Below are 23735 nucleotides of genomic sequence, written 5' to 3'. Positions count from 1 at the left end.
TCTATATAGGCAGTGATGTCATTTTAGTAGGCGATCACCATAGCTACAAGAACGATTGGATGCCTTAGTTTCATCCGGCAAACTGAATTTCTTTATTAATGCGTCTAACGTCTTAAGAATAAGTTAAAAGAGCTAAATCTGTATTCTCTGGCACCTAGAAATGGACACAAATGGGTCGCAACGCGTATAATAATGTAATATTTCGCCGAAATACGCTAATGGCAGTCTTTGGTTTCTGGTTATTCCAGCCTACACCGATTATATTCTCCTGTGGGATGTGTTTAGCCTCGTTCATCGAGTCGCTTCATTAGAAATGGCAGGCGATTTTTGTGACAATTTTAATTTCATATTGTCTTAAATATTGGATATCAGAAGCCCATCTTTCACCTTGAGATAACAACACCAGTATTGTTTTAATTTGACAAATTAGCCGGATTTGCAATATCGAAGATTGTGGCTAATGGCTGAATGGTTAGCACGTGCGCGCTGTACCATAAAGTCTGTCATTGAGTCAACTGGCGTGGTTTCGATTCCCCGGTTGTACGTGACAAGGAGTAGGGTCGCCTGTCCAACCTCGTGTGTTTCCTCTGGGTCCTCCAAGTTTCTTCCCACTGCTAAAGACCCCTACGCGCAAGCGAATTATTGAAATAAAATTGAACCATATGTTAGTCCCGAAATGACCTATTTTGTGTCGAGTGGACGTTAAACCCCATTTCTCTCTCTCTCACCAAGCCCATATTTTGATCGGCAGTTGTGCACGACACAAACTTAGCCCCGCCTTCATGACGTAAACTAAAGACGCCAAATTTAACATTTCGCGCAAAGCCAGTTGTTATCGCTTCGATATAAAAGAGATGGTTTGCAACCGCATCAGGTAGGATTGTATTTGAATGTGCAGAAATGTAATAAATAAAAATAATCAATCGTTGTTTTGAAGAAACAAATGGCAGTTTTGCTTATTGCAATACTGTCTGATGTGCATCGTACTTTGCAAGGTGAAACTATATAGTACCATCTCTTTATCTTGAAACACCAAAATCTGCACCAAAATCATAAATATTCACCAAATCCTGACAGAAAGTTGAAATTCAAGAACTTTTCTTCCCCATGCAAAAGGGGAAAAGGGAGAAAAACAGAATTAATGTAAATAGAGGCACTATTAGGGTCGGCGTAAAGAGGAAGACAACTCCGATATACCATCTATACACTAGCTGCTAAAAACTTTCAAGTCGCCTATGTAGCAATTCCCCTTTTTTTCTTCGTTTTCCTAAATTCATTTGGCTAAATAAATAAAAAAAAGACATAGTAAATGATTCTGAATATATTATGGAAATATTAATCCTGCTGTAAAATCTAATCTGAAAACCGTCAGTACAAATGGCTGTTGGATCCCGAAGTAAATTTTGTAAAAATCTGTTAAAATATCAGCCCTCTTCGTTTATAAGGTAACTCTTTCAAAATTCTAGGGTACTTTTTCACAAGCGACTGCAGAGTGAATCAGGTACTTCATATATGAAGAAATTTTTGGGGTTTTTTTTTTCAGTTTTGTTTTAAATATAATCCGGTTTACAATCATATCCAAAGACTCCATATAAGGCCACACAAAATAAATGTCTTGTTTCTCGGGCAACTGACAGCTGAAACTGTAGGGAGGGAGGGCGGTTTCTTTTTTTTTTTAACTCATTGATGGTGCAAAATAAAATTTGGCTATTGCTGAAAATTGTTGGGGCGGGAGGGCGGTCTTTCTTTTTTTTTTTTTTTTAAATGAGAAAGTCATTACTTGTTTACGTTTTTGCTTTCCGTTATATTCAACTTTATTGTACATACTTAAAACATAAACCCAAAATCAAGTCTACTAAAACACTGAGACTGAACACTGACTGAAAGGAAAATAATTTTCCATATTTAATTCACATAATTGAAATTGGTTTAAAATAAAATTCCATACGACTATGTAATAGCCCTCCATAAAGACAACAATATTTTTAAAAACTAAGCCTCTTTCACCAGGTGTATCAAAAATAATAATCATGGTAAACAGTATTTAAAACTAAATCTAGTATCGCCGGTTTATTTATAATTATTTACCGAATTCCAACCAATGCATGTCACACCGTGTCATCGGTATTGGAGATTGCCGGAAATACTGTTTCTTGGGATATTCGGTGTGTTTCTCAGGATATTCGGTGTTCTATCCGGTGTTTATATTGAATGACTATTTAAATCTAACTAACAACTGGTCAGTAAAACCATCAAATCGGTAATCCAATTATTATTTTCCGGATTATCGAAACTACCGTAAATGTGCTAATAATGACCCAGATTCTAAGGTATGCATTATGACGACTATCGTCATCGTATCGTATTCTTAGCTATAATTAATTAACCTGTTCTACGGTTCATTATTTTATCAATAGGATTTTCCATACAAGGACCGACTGAAGCCGGCAATAATGAGCCGATTACGATCGAATGATTGAAATATTGTCGCCAATGACTTTTAACACGAATCAAATTCTAGTTTATCAGGGGAGGTAATTAATATCACGTGATACAAAATGGAGGTTCTTTCGATATCAATAAAAAAGGCAAATCTGCCAAACTTCGCCATTGTTCGGATAAAAAAGACAGCATGTTCATCTGAATCAGTTTTAATACATTTGAATAGATATACATGTATGGCGGATGTAGGTACATGCGGGATATTTTTTTTACGACTTGCTTGTCGATGTGCGGGCGGGCGTTACATATTTATTTTTTTTCATCAAGACTAATAAATAGACTGCACGCGCAACCAATTTTGCGTGCGGGCGGTGCCCGAGAAACAAGTTATTTTATTTGTGTTGCCTAATATATCATTTAATTTTAGTATTAGGGGTCAAAGGTCAAATGAGGTCATTTGCACTGAAAGTGAATGCGCACTCATTCTTATATCATGAAAACATGCTGAAAATGATCGAAAGTAATCACTCTTTCAATAAAAATGTAAACTTTCTAAATTCACCTTTCTTTGTGACCCCGGAAGATTTAAAGCAATAAAATATCAGCGTAAAATATAAAAACTAAAGCGAAACCTGTTCTAATTAATAATCATGGTTGAACTCCAATCTGCAGGCCGCGTCACGAAGCCTGCCAAACTTTTCCCTGGTAACATTTACCAATACGGCATTTATTTCCCGTGAGCTATTTATATCCCGTGAGCTATTATGTACAATGCATCAGTCGGTTATATCTGTGTCCATGTTCCGGTGAAATTCATAAAAAAATTTGCAAACTTTTAATCACCTCGTCAGATACGCGTTTTCCGGTCACAGATTAACGTCGGTTTTCCCAGATTAGGATTCCCGGAAATCTGATCTGAAAACCTCTCCCATTTCGCCGTAACCACCAATATTATTAATTCTTGTATATCATCCTCTACTATTCCCAAGGTTTTTAAACAAGCTTATGTTACCCCTTTAATTAAAAAGTCTACTCTGGATCCTAATGTTTTTAAAAATTACAGACCTGTCTCTAACTAAGTTTCATTTCTAAAATATTGGAGATAAAGGCCCATCTAGATGATAACTGTTTGTATGAACCATTTCAAAGTGCTTATAAACAATTTCACAGTACCGAAACAGCTTCAACCGGAGTTTCAAATGATATTTTAATGGAAATTGATAATAGAAAATGTACATTTTGAATTTTATTAGATTTATCTGCTGCTTTCGGTGGATCATTCTATTCCTTTACGTAGACTTAATTTTAAATTCAGTATTTGTGGCTCTGCATTAAATCTTTTAGAAAACAGTGTATTTTAGTTAAATGTAAATCGTCTTCTGAATCTGTTTTGTCATCTGCTGGGGTTCCTCAAGATCCTGTTCTTGGTCCGATTTTATTTACCCTTTATACGTCACCATAAGGTGATATTGTCAGCTTTCATTTGTATGCCAATGATACTCAATTATATATTTCATTTACACCTAATTGTCCATGTTCTTTCAATTTATCAAAATTGCAACTTGAGAACTGTATTAGGTAATGGATGTCAAAGAACTTTCTAAAATTGAATGATGATAAAACCGAATATTGTTATTAGGCCCTTATTTATCTTACATAAAGGAAGCCGAAAAATTACGGTTTTAGAACAATCGGGGATTAGTTTCTGTTCTAATTTTTTAGCAAGCACATGTTTACATTGCCGCCATAACAGGAATGACCACGACTTGAAACTATGGACACAGACTACACGTGTAGACTCAGGCAACTAACTAACTTGCCTTACACATAATGCTATACATCTTTGAATTTCAATGGTTTCTATGGCTTCCCTTTTATCCAACGTGTCCAGGACTCTAACGGAATGGAATCATCTCAATTTAAATTCAGCTCGCAACATTCATGCAGAATTTTCATCGCAATCAAAGTAACTGATGCAACGGATCACAAATAGACGAAACCATTGAAAGAATACCCCTTCGACTTAAGGGTGTGTGTTTAATAATGATTAAAAACCCGAAATAATCTGAAGAGACTAACCATATAACACCAAGTACCTGGTAATTCGAAATCAAAGTCTAAATTAAGCTCAGGTATATCTATCAATTTGTCTGCTTCGGGTAATGACTTTACTTTAGTAAGCTTAAATCCACCATTACTACATGCTTCTTTTATATCCTAAATATGCTGTATAGCAGTGTCGGTGTCCGGAACACTCTTAAGACAATCGCCGACGTAAAAATTGTTTCTCGTCGCATCACTGACCGAATTACCAAATTTGTGTTATATCTCATCAGCTGTGCGTTTCAACCCGAATCCAGCGCAGCTGGGAGGGGATGCAGTTCCAAACAAATGTAGCGTAAATCGAAACTCGTCCAGTTCCTTACTGTTATCACCATCAGCTTTCCACCAGAAAAGTCTTAAATAATCACGCTGATATCTGGTACTTTAACCTGATGAAACATGCCAGGATTGTAACAAGAACTTCAAAATATTCAACCATAACTTTAGTGTTTAAGTCTCTTCACTGGTTGCCTGTCGAACCCCGGAATCAGTATAAAGTTCTGTCATTAGTGTATCAATGTCAAAATAATCTTGCTCCCTTATATTTGTCTGAAATTTTGACAGACTATAAACCCAAACGTGCGCTAAGGTCGCATGGCAAAAATATGCTTGCTGTTCCCAAAACAAACTAAAACAATTTGGTGATAAAAGTTTCAGTGCTGCTGCACCTCGCCATTGGAATCAGTTACCAGTAAACATTAAAGAATCTCTGACTTTCACAATTTTTAAGTCACAGCTAAAAACTCATTTCTTTAAACTCTATTATCCAGATTAGAAACAGATTGTTTATGTGTGTTTTTAATGGCGAGAGACTCTTTCAATGTTGCGCTTTGAGCATGCGTATATGGATGGATTATTAAGCACATTACAAATATACATTACTATTATTATTATTATTATTATGTCGGCTACAAAGGCCACATTTTCCTCTCTAAACCGCTTTAGCACACCAATTAAAGAGTTTGTTAAGTTAGGATTTTGTAAGAGTTGTTTATTTAGGGAAATTAAAGTGGAACATCGTAATGACCGTCTACAATGCTGGATCCATCCGTGGCGATTTCCATAAACTGTTTATCTTCACAGAACTGTTTACCCATAAGTCGTGAAAACCCTTTTCTAATATACTAAGTAATGATTCTGGAGAGAGCACCTCCCTACTTAACTTGTTCTATTTTACGAACGATAATATTATTAACCATGATTTTACCATTAAACGGTCCATTTACTGTCCATCCATGAATTAATCGCATAACAAATGGTCCTATGGTAAGGCTTGACTTCAAGTGGTTCTAGTGCGATTGGACAATCGGTACCAATCAGCAAACCAATTTCTAATTTGGCGTCGTATGGCGGGATATTACTTGCTACGTCGCTCGGATGCTCCCAATAACCGACAGTTTCTGGTGCAGGTATCTGTTCGAAAGTCACCGGTATTTCATTTCTGGTATTCATTTTATGCATTTCTACTGTATTTTCACCATATACAACTGACAACAGTAAACCATTTAGTACTTCACTTAGTAGCTTGTAAGTTAGTGGCGAAACGTTTCTCTTTACCAAATGATAACTTATAGGTCTGGAATTATGTGATCATATTTAAGAAGGCGCATAACACGTTCTCTCCATTTAGACTGCAAGTAAAGCGGACGCTTCTGAATTTTAGCTTGTAGGTTTGGGGGACGATTTAAAACAGTCATAATGATATAACCAACAAAAATTTGGGAAAAGGTTAGAGCCGATCTAAGAGACGAGAATTAACATTAAAGTCAATGGAGAAACATTAGTGATCTGTGGCCTGCCTGTCTGTGACAAGGCTGTGACTGAAATGCCTTAGTTTTAAAAATATGAAGACTAAATTCTCAGAAAATATTTTGACTGCAGAAAAACTAAAAAAAAAAAAGTTAAATAAAAAATCAAAGTTTGGAGAAAAATTGTGATTTTACTGCAAATTTCTCTATTTTCAGTTTTTATGTAATTTCTAGCAGTAAGAAAAATATTTTAAATCCCAATTTTGGCTTATCCAGCCTCGGAAAGCACGGATAAAGTGAACAATATTGTAATTTCACAAAATTTTGTCTAAAATTCAGGAACATTCACAAAAAATCTCCAGATTTCCCCCAATTTCGATGTAGAAATTAATCCTTTCGTGACTACTCGAATGATTCAAAATGTCTAAAAATGCCCTTTTTTCATTGCTAATATAAGTTAGATGAGATCTATAAGTTTGTCAGGTTTAGAAAATGCTCCAGCTTTCCTACAGAAAACTGAAAATTAGTAACACTGTGTTAATAATGTACAGCAGGTGGGTTTGTAAAAAATGTTCAAAACAGGGGTTGGCTCAATTTTGCCACTATTTTACCCAGGACAAGCATTTTTTTCTTCTTTGAAACATTAAATTCGTACATTTCCTTCATGTAGAAAGCAATATTCAAGTCTTTCTAGACATTTTTCACTCCGCCATTCACTCCGCTATAAACGCCCCACCCCACCTTTTTTTAAAAAATGTGTTTTAAGAGATTTAATTGCACCTGTATTGACATTTAAATGATAGTGATTAGAATTTGTGGTTGAATAACAGCTGTTATTTTTCACCAATAAATAGTTATTTTGTACCTTTCAATGATCTCCAGCCCTTTTTGTTTAGAGTCAAACTTAGAACTCTGAGGCAATGAGACCACACACTGATATAAAACTGGTGTAGATGTGTAATGTTCAATATTTCCTGATCAAAATCTTAATTGGATTTGTGGTGTTTGTTGCATTTATTTTACTTCTAGAACAATAAAATGTTAATTTTGCTCCTTTTCAGGCCTCTGTCATAACTACTCTTTTGTAAAATCGAAGAAAAGGGTTTGAAAGTACATTTTCTGCCAGGTTTTGGTGAATATTCATGATTTTGAGGCGGAAGGATACAAGAGTTGAGATGTTGGACGGAAAGTTGCATGTTTTATTGTCTTTACTTCCAGTTTGTGTATCTCAAATTTTCCATGGTGAACCCCATCCGTGCTTTTGAGCAAAAAGTTGCTCCATCTGTGGTAGAAAGCGTTCTACACAACAAAAATTTGGGAAAAGGTTAGAGTCGGTCTAAGAGACGAGAATTAACATTAAAGTCAACGGGGGGAAATCATTAGTGATCTGTAGTGCGAGTTATAAATAGACAATTTTTCCCTTAATTTTTTTCTCCCCTTTTCCTGCATTTTTTGGTTGACTTTTTGGTCTAGAATTGGAGAAAAGGGATCAAATTTGCAATTTCATAGCAGTTTTGGGTAATACTGATGATATTACAGCGGAGGGATAGGGGGTGTAAAGTGTCTTTCTGCAGAGCAATCAATGTGTCTGAAGTGAGATTTTCACCCCAGTCAACTTCAAATCCGCGTAGCAAAAAATCTACATGGTCAACCCCCTACAAAATTATGATGAGAAGATTGCCAAATGTTGTCCCCATTGTGCCTTTAAAGATTGGAACCAACGGAATGTTGAGCAAAAAGCTACAGTCTGTGATGTTACAGCCATTTAACATTGAAGTCAATGGGCAAATAATTGCTAGGTTGAGTCCATATCATCAGTGGAGTTATCTACCTTTGTTGATCGTGTGCGTGGGGTGGGGGTAAACTTGTGATAATTTCCATTACCATCTAATGACATCGGTTCAAATGGAATTGCGTTTGCTGACAATTCGTATAGTTATGTGATCATATTTATTTCCGTTAATATGCACAAGTTGTTTGACAAAAGTTCAAGGGGAAAATCTGAAGTTGAAAGTCGAATGTCAAATGCTGATTATTGAAAGTAAAAATTATGTTGATGTAGGGCCTAGAATATTGACGAGTTAGAGTTGAAAAGGTGCACGTTTTATGTTGAGAAGCACAAGAGGTACACGTTTCCCTCATGAAAATCTCCTTTTTGGATAAGATTTTTCTCATTTGCTTTTGTTTTTCTACCTTTTACTGCAGATCGCATTTTGAACCCGATAGCCAAAGTCTTCTGGTAATACAAATGCGACAAATGTTATTTTACACTCACTGTAAATTTACACTGTGAGTGTAAATTTACCTCAAAGTTATTTTACACTCGCTGTGAATTTACACTGTGGTTGTAAATCTAAATCTAGCATTTAGGGGTACATTTTTACGGTTACAATACAATTTGAACTGTATATTTACTTGAAATATACTTTGAATGTGTTTGTCCCCACTCGGCTAAGTAGTCCTAGGTTAGATCCTGGCGAACACATCAGCCGAGCATGCAAAACATCATTCGATAATGGACAGAATTTAAATGAAATGGGGTTTAACGCCCTACTGTTCTGCTTCTTACAATGGAAAGAGTAGGAGGCATGACACGCAGCAAAATGTCCCACACAACTCTATGTATGGCATATCACTGTCTCCATACGCCAGTTAGGTGCATTCAGATTTTGAACAACCTATTTCTCTAAAATAGACTAATCTGACTGATATAACAGTAAATATTTTGCACAAAATTCGATATGTGGTCGAAGAGGAATAACGGATTTGAATACTATTTGACAGTAAATTTACAATTTGTTGTAAAAATAATATTTCAAATGACACTGTTAATATACAGCTCACATAATGTAAACTGACAAATGGTTGTACTTTTACATTACGTTTGATATAATCTTACATGTGGCCAAAGAGGGAATAACCGATGTGGCCACTATTTGAAAGTTAATTTACAATTTCCCGTAAAAATAATAATTCAAATGGCAATTCTGTTAATATACAGCTCACATAATGTAAACTGACATACGGCTGTATTTCTACATTAAGTTTGATGTAATCTTACAGAAGCTTTGTATATGCATTTACATCGTTTTAAATGTAAATTAACAAACTATGTTATATCACAAATCGGACAGTGTATTTTAAGTATACTTATAACTGTAAATATACATATAATTTTAATAGGGATCTTTTACGCGCACACCAACGTGTACATGGGACCTCAGTGTTTTGTCCCATCCGAACGACTAGACAGCTATCCTTGTCCGGCCCTCTATCAATGTTAAAGTTCTAAAGAGATGTCCGTACAATTACACGTTTCCTGTAATTGTACACAAATCCCGTATTTAAACATGTTTGAATAGTATAATTACCCATAAAAACAGTTAAAGTACAACATACATGTACTTTTAACCAACATATAAGTTCTATCAATACAGATTACATGTACACCAATGTTACCTCACTAATAAAGTAAATTTATAGTAAAAAAACATGCAGTGGTATTTTTACAGCGTTATGTTAAAGAAATTACATATTTTTCACTGTAATTTTACATTTAATTTTTACAGTGCTCTTTTTTTTAGGGTGGCTGAAGAAAATTTCTTCCGGCCGGCACCAAAGCCTTGTAACATCGTTAAACTATCCGGTCGACATTTTCCCAGTAATCATGCCAGCTGTGAACGGCATTTTTTAGGGTGTACACTTAGAAGGGAGCTATGTAGAAAAATAAACGGAAACCATCGACTTTGTACAGATTTTTCACAGAGTCTTATAACTTTTCAGTCAGCCCTCGTATGGCTCTATTTTTTGATTCTTGAAATAAACAAAAATGGCTCTAAAAGCGCATATTCATGTAATATGCATGTATGTAATATGGGTGGTTTATTTTCAGTTTTTGAAAAAAAATATATTATATTTTCTAATCAATTATGTTCGGTGAAAAACGTGATGAGTTCAAATAGAACGACAGTGCATTCTAAACGTTTTTAAAATTCTTATTTTGTCGTTTGTGAATCAGCCTTTACTAATTTCTTCCACATTGTTTTGTAGGATATGTTTTTATTTGTACATTACAAAATGGCACCCGAAAGCATAGGGTACACGACTCGTGTACTGATTATAAAATGCTAATTGTGTCTTAAATATTGGATACTAGCAGGATATCCTGCTTCGCTCGGGGGTCATAACTCCGAAACCGGAAGTGTCAGACTAACGCCACCTGGTCTATGTTACTCCCCGGTCCGAGCTACCCCTATACCCCAAATTTCAGACTCGGGGCAGACCTAGTGTAGCCGCCAACCCCGAACAGACAGACTTCGCTCGGGGGTCATAACTCCGAAACCGGAAGTGGTAGACTAACGCCACCTGGCCTATGTTACTCCCCGGTCCGAGCTACCCCTATACCCCAAATTTCAGACTCGAGCCAGACCTAGTGTAGCCGCCAACCCCGAACAGACCGGCTTCGCTCGGGGGTCATAACTCCGAAACCGGAAGTGGTAGACTAACGCCACCTGGCCCATTTTACTCCCCGGTCCGAGCTACCCCTATACCCCACATTTCAGACTCGGGGCAGATGTAGCCGCCAACCCCGAACAGACAGACTTCGCTCGGGGGTCATAACTCCGAAACCGGAAGTGGTAGACTAACGCCACCTGGCCTATGCTACTCCCCGGTCCGAGATGCCCCTATAGCGCAAATTTTAGACTCGGGGCAGACCTAGTGTAGCCGCCAACCTTGAACAGACCGGTTTCGCTCGGGGGGGTCATAACTCCGAAACCGGAAGTGGTAGACTAACGCCACCTGGCCTATGTTACTCCCCGGTCCGAGCTTACCCTATACCCCAAATTTCAGACTCGGGGCAGACTTAGTGTAGCCGCCAACCCAGAACAGACAAACAGACAGACAGACAAACGACAGTCACAAATATATATTTGATTTTGGGGGCATAATACTAAAATATGCAAATGACTACGAAAAAAGTCACTATAGAACCTAACAGAAGAAACATTTCCAGTTACATGTGACGCCCAAACGCACCAATAGCTACCGCATGGAATGCAGGTGATGCTTGGGATCATCATGGGGGTCCAACCCAAGATTTGCACGACTCTGACTTTGAATGTTACAGTCATTGTGGCATTGAATTCCAGGGTGGAAACATCAGTTTAATTGTTTTAGTGACCAGAAAACAAATTTTGATATGCGTCGGCTTACCCAAAATGAAAGGTTACGTGCCCTTGGCATGCTACAGATCGGCACAACACAGGCGGTTGTGGCGCGGACGATGAATGTTTCTCAGTCTGTCATAAGCAGGCTATGGTCCAGATACCGTGATACACAATCTGTACAGGACAGACCACGCTCAGGTCGACCAAGGGCGACAATTCAAGCCCAGGATCGATTTATCCGTACCTTGGCCTTGAGAAATCGTGTCATCACAGCAAATCAGATCAGCGCTCGTCTTCAAACAGACACTGGTGTGAGAGTGAGTGGCCAGACGATTCGGAATCGACTGCATAGGGGTCACCTTCGCGCCCAACATCCTCGCGTGATCCCTTGTTTGAGAGATCATCACATTCAGGCAATACGTCGTTGGTGTAGGGATCGTCAACACTGGGATAATCGACGCTGGAGCAATGTGATGTTTTCAGATGAGTCAAGGTTCACTGTTGATTTTTTGGACAGACGTAGGAGGGTGTGGCGTCGTCGAAACGAGCGCTTCCAAGACGTTAACGTCATCAGACATGATCGATTTGGGGGTGGTTCTGTTATGGTGTGGGGAGGCATCACTGTTGCTGGAAGAACGGCTTTACATGTTGTTGCAGGGCGTGTTACAGGCCAGTACTACCGGGACAACATCTTGGCAGTCCATGTTGTGCCGTTCGCACGACGTCATGGCCGCCGTTTCATCTTCCAGGATGACAACGCAAGATGTCACAGGGCCAGGATCGTTACAGGTTACCTCCAACAACAGAACATCACCACATTACCTTGGCCAGCACTGAGTCCCGACCTCTCCCCCATCGAGCATGTCTGGGACATGCTTGGACAGAGGATACGTCAACGTTAACAACGTCCTGCCAATGTCCAAGAACTTGCTGCTGCGTTGCAACAGGAATGGGACAATCTGGACCAGAATGACCTTAGACGTCTCATTAGGAGTATGCCACGTCGGATCAATGCTTGTTTGGCAAACAGAGGAGGATTTACCCGTTACTGACTTGGTTGTGATGCTGTGGTAACTTTGCTGTTTGACCCCGGGTATCATTTTACCCTTACAATGGTCAGTCTGTGCCTTACTTAGTCTAACGATCATTTGGAATAAATCGATGAATGTGAACTTCATTTCATTTTGTCATTTGTTTCTTCGTCAGTTTCATTAGGTGACTTTAATAACACTTAAAAATCAAATATCCCCTACTTTTTTTGAATAGTATATATATATAGATTAGGATCCTATAGTTTCACTACACGATAACAACATCAGTATTGACTGAAATTGATTAATATTGAATTCTAATTCTTGTTTTTAATTTCGAATATTATGGAAAATAATATTAGCTCCATTAACTCATATTTATAGCCACCAAATAAATGGTCGTGTTGTATTGTATCATAACTATTTAAACATTAACAAATAGACTGAAAAGGTAAACGACAAACCGCTATTACATCTATATGTAGGGTCAGATCTAAATATTAAGGTCACCTGCAGATTTCGCCAAGGTCACGGGGTGTAAACTTGATTGTTGCCGAGGATTGTGGGTTAGGGCTAGAGCTAGGTCTTGGGTTAGATTTAAGAGTTTGTGGGCGAGGTTTAAGTCTCCACATAAGCACTGGGCTATGGTGATGGAAATCTAGTTCGTGGTATTTTCTATATAGTTTTATAAAAATACATAATATACATTAGATTTATATACAAAGTTGGCTTGTGGGGCTGGTCGTTGTTTTTGGCGGTGTTGGCGCTGATGACGCTGATGGTCTTCTGTGGGTGGAGCTTGTGGTCTGTGGGTGAGGGCTGGTCTTATTTAGTCTGATTTACTGTATACGAGAGAGAGGGAGAGAGAGAGAGAGGGGGAGGGAGAGGGCATACTTTGGATCATTCTCGGAATCCCCAGTTATCTCACTCTGTTCTAATCCACTAACTCCTGGGTTAATCTATGGGGAGAAAGGGGGAGGGGGGCACGTTTTCAAGTTATCTGCAACAATCCCATAAATCGTTAATTTCAAAGGAAGTTTGCAAAGGGGAGTAAATCTCATCGAGTAAAGTAAGCAAAACGCAAAGGCAAATGAAATGAAATGAAATGGGGTTTAACGCCCTACTGTCCTGTTCCTATACTGGGTAAATGAAGACGGGCATACGCCATACAGTGTGCTATGAGGAAAATTTTGCCCGGGCAGCGGCACTATCGCCTACTCGAACTGCCAAGGGATCTTTTACGTGCATTCCAATGTATACACGGGACCTTGGTTTTTCGTCTCATCCGAAGGACTAGATAGTTGTCTTTGTGAGGCCTCCGTTCTGCACCACTGACAAGGGGAAACCACGTCGGAAAATCCAGATGAACTTTCTCGGCCAATGCAGGGATCGAACACCCGAGCTCCAGGCTAGCGAGCCAGCATCTTAACCACCTAGCTACCGTGGCTCAAAAAAACCCAAAAAAAACGCAAAGGCTCCCCTTCACAAGAGACAAGATTAGGAAATAACCAGAAGGTAGCTTACATGAGAGAAGTCCAAATTATACGAAATGCGTATTTCTTAACAACAAATAAATTACAATTATCTGACAGGTGTTTATGTATATTGAGGTTCAAGAGTTTTATTAAGAATCAAATTTCCAAGTTTAAGTTCAATAATAATAATAATAATAAACATAACAGAAAGAAACATTTCAGACAAAGAACGAATAGTGATAATAATAACAAAAGTCAAACATGGATGTTATACATATTTGAAATCAGCGAAACATACTACAGATTTTGATAATACAATTAAATATTGAATTAGAAATATATACATTATTTACATAAATCATTCAGTAAATGGACATGAATATGGTTATCTAACCTTATACACAGAGAGAGAAAAGTGGGTCAGTTGACTCATTTGGGTGAGTATCCATAAAACGACTCACTTTTCGTTGACTAACTTGGGACACACATGGGGCTCATTTTTGTGACTCGCACCCAAAAATCCTTAAAACGACCCGTTAAGTCAATCAAGTGACTCGTCTGGTAAAGTGAGTTTTTTGACTACTTTACTGAGTCATGTGACGCAACAGATGAGTAACGCGCTAACTGCAGTGAGTCAAATGACTAGTAAAGTGAATCAATGCAAATTGATACGAGTCAAATGACTAGCCTACAAAACGAGTCAAATGAATCCACACAAGTCCGAGTCCTATTAAAATTAAATTACAATTTCATTTTCCTTTATTTTTACTGATATTTCTCTCGGCATTGTACAAAGCAGGCTAAAAATATTGGTAGTTACTAAAAACGAATACGATTACACGATTCCAGTATGTAACATTTGCCAACAACTTTATGTCTGAGGTATCAACCTTTGCATCAGTGTGATGATGTGTTCGTCTTTTGAACTAACCAAGTAGTTAGCCGAACAATCAAATAACATAATGTTATATTTCTACGCTTGTATAATCATTATTGTGTCAGTTTAAAAGTTGAATAATATCGAATATTTTTTTAAAAATGAGGCAGTCCATCCAAGTATTTTATTCTACCAACTTAAAATGTTATAAATAAAATACATTTGTATTTAATTCATACAGATATAGTAAATAATCTCTAAGAATCGGTTCAATGTTCCCAAAACACATTGAAAACATTTGAAAGTCTAAAGAAATCATTTGCATTTCCAATTCCATAAATTGTTTATTTATCCATGACATCAATTTCTCTGGTTTCTGCAATGGTACAAAAACAAATTTCCCAGACTAACATAACCATTTCAGTGTTTTATTCATATTTTTAAGTTGCAGCTGATGTTTAAATGGTTTAAATGTCAAATAACATTAACCCACACCTCCGAATTAAGTGAAACTTAAAAGTCTGTTTTACTTACCATTTCTTCTTTTGATAAAGATGAATCTGCTTAGCAAGCCTTGAAAGAAAGAAAAAAAACCCAACACAACTTACAAGTGAATTTCCGAAGCGCTTTATGTGAGATTTGGTATTAGTTAACATACCATAAAAACTTGCAAAACCCTGGCCGTCCATTTAAGATGCATTATGTAGGATTTGGATAAAGAGCTGTCTGTTCTCGCTATAATAGTACAAAAATAGATAATGAAAAATGAAAATATTGAAAATTTCAATCAAATTACTTCATTCTGAGCGAAGTTATGAGTGCTGGAAGATGTAGCGTGTTTTTTTTTATTATCGTAGCAACGGTACTGGACAATTTTTAAATCTCGGGGGCGTTCTAATCCATTTGAATTTCTGCCTTTCGATGTTCTAGAGAGTTGATTATGGGTTTGCCATGTGAATAAATAATAGTTTATATATGATTTAAAGCCAAAATCTGTTAGACGTACGAAAATCCTATCATATTATTGACAAAGTCTAATAAAATAAAATAGTGATCTATTATTGACCCAGTTGTGATTTAGTGTTTACTTATTTTCCTACTGTTTTTGTGAAGTAGTTACGAATCGCTTTTGACTCAATTGTATTAGCCTAGTAACTTAACTAAGCCTAGACCTATGCGCTTGTACTCTAGGCCTATTGTATAATTTGTTCTAATACCATGCAGTTAAAGATTTCCAGATAAATCACCGACTGGATAATAATTTCTTAACGACACGAACGATTTAATAAATTTGAATTTGAATTTTTAATGAAAATCAAAACCAGTGACCTATTTCATATATGCCCCTTAATCTGTATAATAGTACACACAATATTGTATAAAGCTTTATCCTTAACCAAAAAACGCAAATGATTCACCTTTTTTACGGTAGATACTTGTAGATGCATTGGGTTTTCTTTTAGGTCAAGAAGCGTTAAGTCTTCGTCAAACGGCCGCCCAAAACTTCCACCCACAATTCATTTCACCGGAAGGACTCATTCTTGAATCACTCGACTAGGCTGTGACTCGCTTAGGACAAATTCGTAATGATTATTTAATAACTCGGAAGTGACAAGTTAGTGACTCAGAAGTGTCGACGCAAGTTTCAATGAACTGAGTCATAGCTGAGTATTTTCTCAACTTATTTTTGATCCACTTTTTTTTCTCGGTGTAAACACGAACGCGAAACGAAGACCGTTTCATTAGTAAGGCTGATCGGTAAACTCTTTTTTAATTGACTTTAGCTACAATCAAGACCAGGGCGGGCAGATAATTTGAAATCGTGGAAACCCTATGGATTAACCAAGGTGTTAGTGGGTTAGAACGGAATGAGACCACTGGGGATACCGAGGATGACTTTGGATTATTCCCGTGGCGCGTGTCTACTCTGTAATGACTCGGTGAATTGTCATTTGAGCGTGAACATTCGCTGTGGTTAGTTCAACTTTTAATAAAGCAAATTTTGATTGTGTGGGGCAGCCTATACTACCAGAGTCTCGTATAGGCGGCTAGCTAACCTAGTGGTCCCGGTGTGATTTTACGGTATGGTTTCCGCTGGACGAAACGCCAAGGTCCCGTGTATAGTTAAATTACCCTTGACAGTTTGAATTCGAAATAATAGTAAGGCGTAGTATTTGTCTCATAGCACACTGCATGACGTATGTCCGTCTTTATTATGCCAGTCGGAGAAGAAAACACCTTTCCATTTCATTTCACGAATCACGGTTGGAAAGATAAAAATGCAATTGATCCGTTTCAGTTTCAATTGGAAATCGGAATTAAAGTCCCGGGGTCTGCATTAAAAAAAATATGATTTAATTGTAAAATTTTGATCATATTCAGAAATACCAAACTGCTGACACATATCCAATATCTTGAGCTCAGGGTAAAGATATACCATTTATAAAATAAAGTGTTTCTTTTTTTTAGTCTTATTTAGAGCCTGTCATTAGTTTTAAACATAATATTGTCTACTGAATCAGGCACTCCATATATCAAGAAAATTTGTTTCTGGTTTTTCAGATTTGTTGAAAATATAATCCGGTTTACAATCATATCCAAAGGCTCCGCAGTCGTTTTTAAATATATCACTTAATTCTAATAAGTCTTCTAGAGGAACTTGGCTATATGCCTCCTCCAGAACAAGCTGGCGATTCTTTAAACGTAATTTTCTTTCACCCGATACTCTCATTGCTCTTTCGAGCATTTGTACAATTCCCCAAGTTTCAATGTCTGATTCTTTGTTTCTGGTGAGAGGGTATTTCACGTCCTTTCCAATGAAACCCCTAAACTGAAAGCTTCTCCAGATTCGCCGTAACCCTTCAGCCCTAGTTATACATTGAGGTACACTGTCTATCAGGTAAAGTAATTGGCTTGAAGTATCTTTTATTGAGTCAAACTCTGAACTATGGCCGAGGTTTTTCATTGTGTTCATTAACAGCTCCGCGTGGGATATATTTAAATTATTTAATACATAAAAGGTATCGACTTGTAATGTTTCCAGCTTAGCAATTATGTCATATTGTATTTGACATGGCCTGCAGTGATCAGTTATAGGTTTAAAATGGCCGTCCCTGTTGTAACCAATTTTCTCTGTATGAATGAAATACTTCACCAATTCGGGAAAGGTTATATCATGGCCACATTCTAAACTTGTTTTGCTCGGAGTTTCTCTGAACATTTTAATTGCTGGTTGCATAAATTTCCAGTAAGGTGGGTTTATTTCAAATAACTTATTAGTGTAAGCAGAGAAGAGTCGAGCGTACGGATCCCGCACAATTATAAAGTTTGTTGAACTTTTAAGAACATAATGAATGTAATCAAACGAAATGCGGCTAAGATCGGGTAATGGAAGCAGCGGATTGTCCAGTTCATACGGACTGGAGGCATTAGACAACCCAGAGATTATTTGAAACAACCTTCTCCAAAATCTTGTCCCAACCTTTTCCACAGCACAATAAATAAATTTGTGTTTTATGTCATACAATAAATTTTTCTTCACTTCTGTTTCTGTGAACTTCCCAATCATTTCCTTTCCAGCACAATAGGACATCAGCGTTTTTCTCCTTTCTTCAAGCCTTTTACCAACAGACGATGAACCAAAGTCAAGATTATTCATCTGTAATAAATTATGGTCAAAATATGTATGACTACATAATATTATCACAATCTTGCAGCAGTGGTTGCCACGCTTACTAAAGTGTAAAGTGGCGTTTCTGATCAGTTATCCTGTTTGTTTCTCCTCGCCCCAATTCCTAATTTGACTTTGAGGTAAGCACTGAAAGGGTTATTTTTCTACGAACACCGGGCGGAAGATTGCTGACGTTAGTCTGGAATGTTAGTCCAAAACAAAATCGTATGGAGAATTTACACTAAACTAATCAATAGTAAGTAGGCTTAGAAAGTGGCGAAAACAAATCCCAATCAAAAACAGATTACAACTGCACTTACCAGTTTAAATTTGTGCGTAGAAACAGGTGATAAACGTCCTGAAATAGAACATTCAAAAAAAGGATTTGCAAGGATTCTCATTTGCTCGATTAGAACATAGATTGCCAAGCAACTCAACATAAGGCCCAAAACAGCTGTGTCTTTCCGGTGCGATTTACATTTAAGGGTACAGTTCAATTAAACCAATTTTCAGCATTTTTATCTGTAATAGACTTTAGAGCATTTAAAAAAGATGATTTACATTCGATATTTATTTACTTAAGTGATTTCATCGATTCGCAGTTAAAGTTGTTGCTGTGGAATTGTAATTCCCCAACGTATTGCCCCAATTCTCAAAAGGTTACCTTTATAAGAATAACCAATCAATCAGGGTTTAGGCGACATTGAGAATAACAGAAACTAAAAGGATTGTGGAATCCAGATCAGAGTAAGCGCTACTCATCTTTTTCTTCTTGTTGTGCATCGTCTTGGCGACGTTCTTCGAAAAAAGCCCAAGACTCCACCAAATGGAGTGCGATCAACATTAAACATATTATGATCGATTGGCGTCACAATTCCAAGGTAGCGGCGTTGATGTCATGCCATGTTTCTGGTCCATCGTGGACCACTTATAAATTGATATTAGTTGTTTTCTCCACTTGAGTAAAAATGACCTTGTCGATTGATCTCTACAGTTTTATTTTTTTAGATTTTTGATTACTGACATATACCATTATAAATTACGCCTGTGAATCAATTATTTATTCGATGCTGTCAATTTTATCAATACTATTATATATTATATGTTATTGACCAGGATGTTGGAAACTTTAAAGTGGGAGTAGCTATATCAGTGATGGTGTCCGAATAAAGACATGTATGCTTTTAGTTGTAAACAAAAATAAAGTTATATGACTATCCTACCTACACATCGCCGAATATTTGAATAGCTTTGTTGTTAGTTGCATAAAATATAAACTTACCCCAAGCAGCTTATAAAAATCGATAATAAACATAATGCTTAGTATATACAAACGTTGATTTTTCTACTTTATAATACAAAATAACCTCCTAGATAATTTGGATAATGTATAATAAAACCTCAAAATACATACACTTTGACAACCACGGCAAACGACTGGCTTTCAAATAGAATTTATCGAACCATTTTTATGGCTAATGTCCATTCTCCGTTAGTAAAAGAAAGAATTTGAGATTTATTATTTAACATTTAATTAACAAAGCAAAATCTCTCGATTTAGATTTAATCGGATCAAAAAGCTGTTTGACCCTGTTTATATCGTCTGCGTAATGCTAATAGCTTTGTAAATAACGATCAAAGAATTTAATTGCGAGTCCCTCAAACCAACACTGCCCTTATAAACAACTAGATTAAGCCAGTGTGTATAATTAAATTCATTCATTTTGTAAAGTAATCATATTTCTTCATTTGCAATAGAGCCAGATGGAACTAATACGACACATAATATGTCTGACATTTCAGTAATAGTTTTACGTACATGTAATTACTGTGGTAAAATAATAACCCCCAAGTGAGGTTGATAATTGGCTGAAATCGCAAACTGTAAACAGTTGAAATGAATCGTTTGGTCATACACGCAATATGAAATTTAAGATTGCGCTCTAACCAAAACTTCCCTTGTTCCAAACCGATGTTGGCCAAGAATGTCAGTGGTGCGGACTTAGGGTCTGTGTCTAGTCGTTCGGTGGGAAGAAAAACCGAAGGTCCATGTACACTTTGGCTTGTGGGTAAGGGAACTCCTGACAGTTGAGTAGGCAAAAACGCCGCTTTCCGGGAAAACTTTCCTTCATAGCACAATGGCTACTCGGTGAATTGCGCGTCTATTTTATCGGCAGTATTGCCCCTGCCCTTGAATCTTGTAAACACTACACAGTTATGAGACTTTTATATTATTCTTTCAAAATTGTTAGGATTGTTCACAGTAATTAAAATTGATTATTTGGTCATAAGGAGGTACCCATAGATTAGATCATAAATTACTTTCAAATAGATAAATCCTGTTCTTAATTAGTGAACTTAGTAAGATCTTCACTGGAGCATAAGGAAAACAACTATCATCAATATCATCGGTTATCTTTACACTCCTTCTGCAGTCTACAATATACATTGTTGGGATAAGTGATACAATTTCTGATAATTATTGTATTAGAATGTTTTCAACAGGCCAAAGGCATTATGTGACAGATTTAATTTGCAATTTATGTACCTAAAATTCACAATTCGACTTCTTTTCTGAAGTGCGCGGCGACTTAGTTTCATGACTTGTAGCTAGGTTCAGGTTATTTCGAAAATCGCGTACAAAATTTCTGCTATGCCAGATGAGTGGACAGCGGTACCCGACACTCTAAACCTTGATTCTTGAGTTACGGGACCACTTCCCATGGGAGACGAGTGGGGGGGCTAACAAAACGTCGATTCGACTTTCGCGTACATCAACTTTCGTGCATAAGTCGACCAACTTCAGATGTTAAGAAAAACACTGCTTAAAAAGAATACCGACCCCTCCTTTCTCCCTTAAGAACAACCCATTTACGCCCCCCTCCCCCCACACACATTTATTTTAGATCTATAGAGTAGACGTCAAGTTCCCATTTATGTTTCTTTTTTTTCAATAATTCGACCTTTTGTCTTAACAGTTAAACATTTGTCATTTTTCAAAGTAGGTTAATTTGCGACAAAGAAGCCATCAATTCATTTTATATACAATGTACGGGTCTGATTTTATTATTGGGTGGATCTTTAATTTTTGGTTAATAAACATAAAATATTTACAACTCACCATACAATGGCTGTTTATCAGTTTTTATCCTCAGAACATCATGCTCACCAACCAAAATATAAAGTACAGTACTGATCATAAAACCAAATATAATCCCACATACAGGATATCTATTGCAGTGAGTTATACTGCTAAACAGTTTTAATCTCAGCCCCATGATCTCTTTCTTTCTTCGATTAAACACTGTTCAGCTTGTTGGCTGTTTATTGATATATTCAAATTGGTATTTGTCACATGTGGCGTATATACCACTTTCATTATGGAACAATCAGGAGTCATTTTCAATACACTGAAAAACACTTGTGTTAAATTTCACAATTCAACACAAATTTGTCTAGAATTGACACAATACTGTGTGGAATTTTTAAATTTGTGTGTATCAGAACCATTAGTTGTCCTACCCTATAAATACTTAACGATTTACCTTACTTGGATACTTGGATACATGTTTATGTTTACTGGATTTAACATACCGCTTATTACATCTTTATTTATTCAAGGGTACATTTTTGATATTGATTGGGCCAAACCACCGAGGTTCCATGTATAGGCCTACATTGTCGCCCACGTAAAAGAACCTTTGTAATTCAAAGATGGCAATTCAGAAACACCATATCTGGCAAAGTTTCCCTCATAGCACACTGCATTATCCCAGTTGATGCAGACAACCGCCAATATATTTCTATGTAGGGGCATCATTTTTATTCTAGTAAAGATTTAGCCCATTTCTGCTATAATTTAAACAAAATAGGCTTTGGTAGACCTATTGAGTATGGATTAGCCCTATACTGCTTTTAAAATATTCCAATACAACTGATACAATTAACAAGCTGCTACTATGTGAGATACACCCAGATTTTGCAATAGAGAACAGAGAATATCAATAGGTCTCAATGTTTCTTTATTGCTTTCACAAGGTTTACGGATCGCTGAAAATCGATAGGGTTTGTTCTCTTATGGTCCCAATCAAGGAGATTTAACTTTCATGATCTGGAGACATGACGTCATTTTACCATTATGACGTAAATGATTATGACGATTGGAGCCAGTGACGCCCTTTTGGTTAACCCAAAATATTAGCATTATTGCTGTATTAAAATAGTCTACCGTGTTATTAGAATAATATGTAAGAGATGTTATATGAGAGGGTCCATCAGAGGCAAAGAAACCGGGAATAGTTGATAACACTCGAATCCGGTGAGATTTCCAACCAGGGTATAGGGGTGTGTGTGGCTATTTCCCCTCTCAGTGTAGGCCTATACAACGTCTACGTAGCCTACGTACATGCACCATTAAACAATTCTCCTTGTTCCTTGGCTTTAATCCCCAGCTGAGCAGAAAACCAGTTAACGCCCCTGGTGATCGATCGACTTATTGTATGACTGGTATCCAATTTACTATGAGTTTAGTTTTGATTTTAAAAAAAAAAATTGCAGTTTGCAACCATTTATGATCATAATTCCGCATTTAGCCCCGGATTAAAATAGTCAGGGGCGGACTATGTAGGCCTATCTTTGTGCCCTCGGACCAACTGGTTTCGTTGGACCCCATCGCGGTGAACAATAAGTGACATGACTAGTTTGATTCACTATTCCTGCACCTTACATTTTTTTTCTTAGATTTAGGCCATTATTAATTCAGTGGATACGAAGATGAATTTTAGTTATACTGAAACAAAAAATAGGCTAGGCCTATGTCAAATTATCTTTTTCCAAGTCTGGCGGTTAGAGGCCCAGTCTGTCCCTGTCACCTGTAGTACCTGTAGTGCCATTTCCACCAGACACGGATTAAGCGTGGTGCTGACCAGACTGTACCGCCAAGAGCCCCATGTTAAAGGAGTCCCCCAAATAAGTTCTAAAAAGCAATTATGATTTGATTATAAATCTATCAACCATGGATACAAATTGCATTTGTGAGTGCAAAGGACAATGACCAGATGCCCGTTTTTAATGTTGACATTTTAAGCCAAGGGACCTATGCAAGCTTCCACTAATTTCCACGCATGGCTTACAGGTTTGATTCCATAATCGGATGAATATTTTCATAATATTCAAAATACTTGTTTTTCTTTACTGGTATGTCGTTTAGTTCATAATTGTT

The 23735-nt window shown here is 37.1% G+C and overlaps 1 protein-coding gene across 2 annotated transcripts; it reads right to left on the bottom strand.

Moving 5' to 3' along the window:
- Positions 1 to 14111: 14111 nt before the first annotated feature.
- Positions 14112 to 21822, bottom strand: LOC126818435 (carbohydrate sulfotransferase 11). Of its 2 annotated transcripts, XR_007679235.2 has the most exons (4): positions 21636 to 21822; positions 18835 to 18872; positions 15379 to 18502; positions 15198 to 15220 (listed from the first exon to the last, which is right to left on the bottom strand). XR_007679235.2 is itself a non-coding variant. In XM_050545847.2 (3 exons), exons 1-3 carry the CDS (start codon positions 21790 to 21792, stop codon positions 17363 to 17365), a joined length of 1335 nt encoding a protein of 444 aa, XP_050401804.1. In that variant the 5' UTR covers positions 21793 to 21822; the 3' UTR covers positions 14112 to 17362. The 2 variants fall into 2 exon arrangements, 1 of the variants encoding a protein (XP_050401804.1); XM_050545847.2 differs by having other exon boundaries at positions 14112 to 18502.
- Positions 21823 to 23735: the final 1913 nt, after the last annotated feature.

The sequence above is a fragment of the Patella vulgata genome, chromosome 4, assembly GCF_932274485.2.
Source record: "Patella vulgata chromosome 4, xgPatVulg1.2, whole genome shotgun sequence".
Classification (NCBI taxonomy): Eukaryota; Metazoa; Mollusca; class Gastropoda; family Patellidae; genus Patella; species Patella vulgata.
This window is presented reverse-complemented; position numbering and strand designations above follow the sequence as displayed.

Excerpts from the sequence above, each read along its gene's own strand:
- LOC126818435 (XM_050545847.2), bottom strand. The coding sequence starts at position 21,792 with ATGGGGCTGAGATTAAAACTGTTTAGCAGTATAACTCACTGCAATAGA. Across the intron at positions 18,873-21,635 it reads TGATAAACAGCCATTGTATG|GACGTTTATCACCTGTTTCT; the intron begins GTGAGTTGTAAA and ends GTTCTATTTCAG. Across the intron at positions 18,503-18,834 it reads CTACGCACAAATTTAAACTG|ATGAATAATCTTGACTTTGG; the intron begins GTAAGTGCAGTT and ends AATTTATTACAG.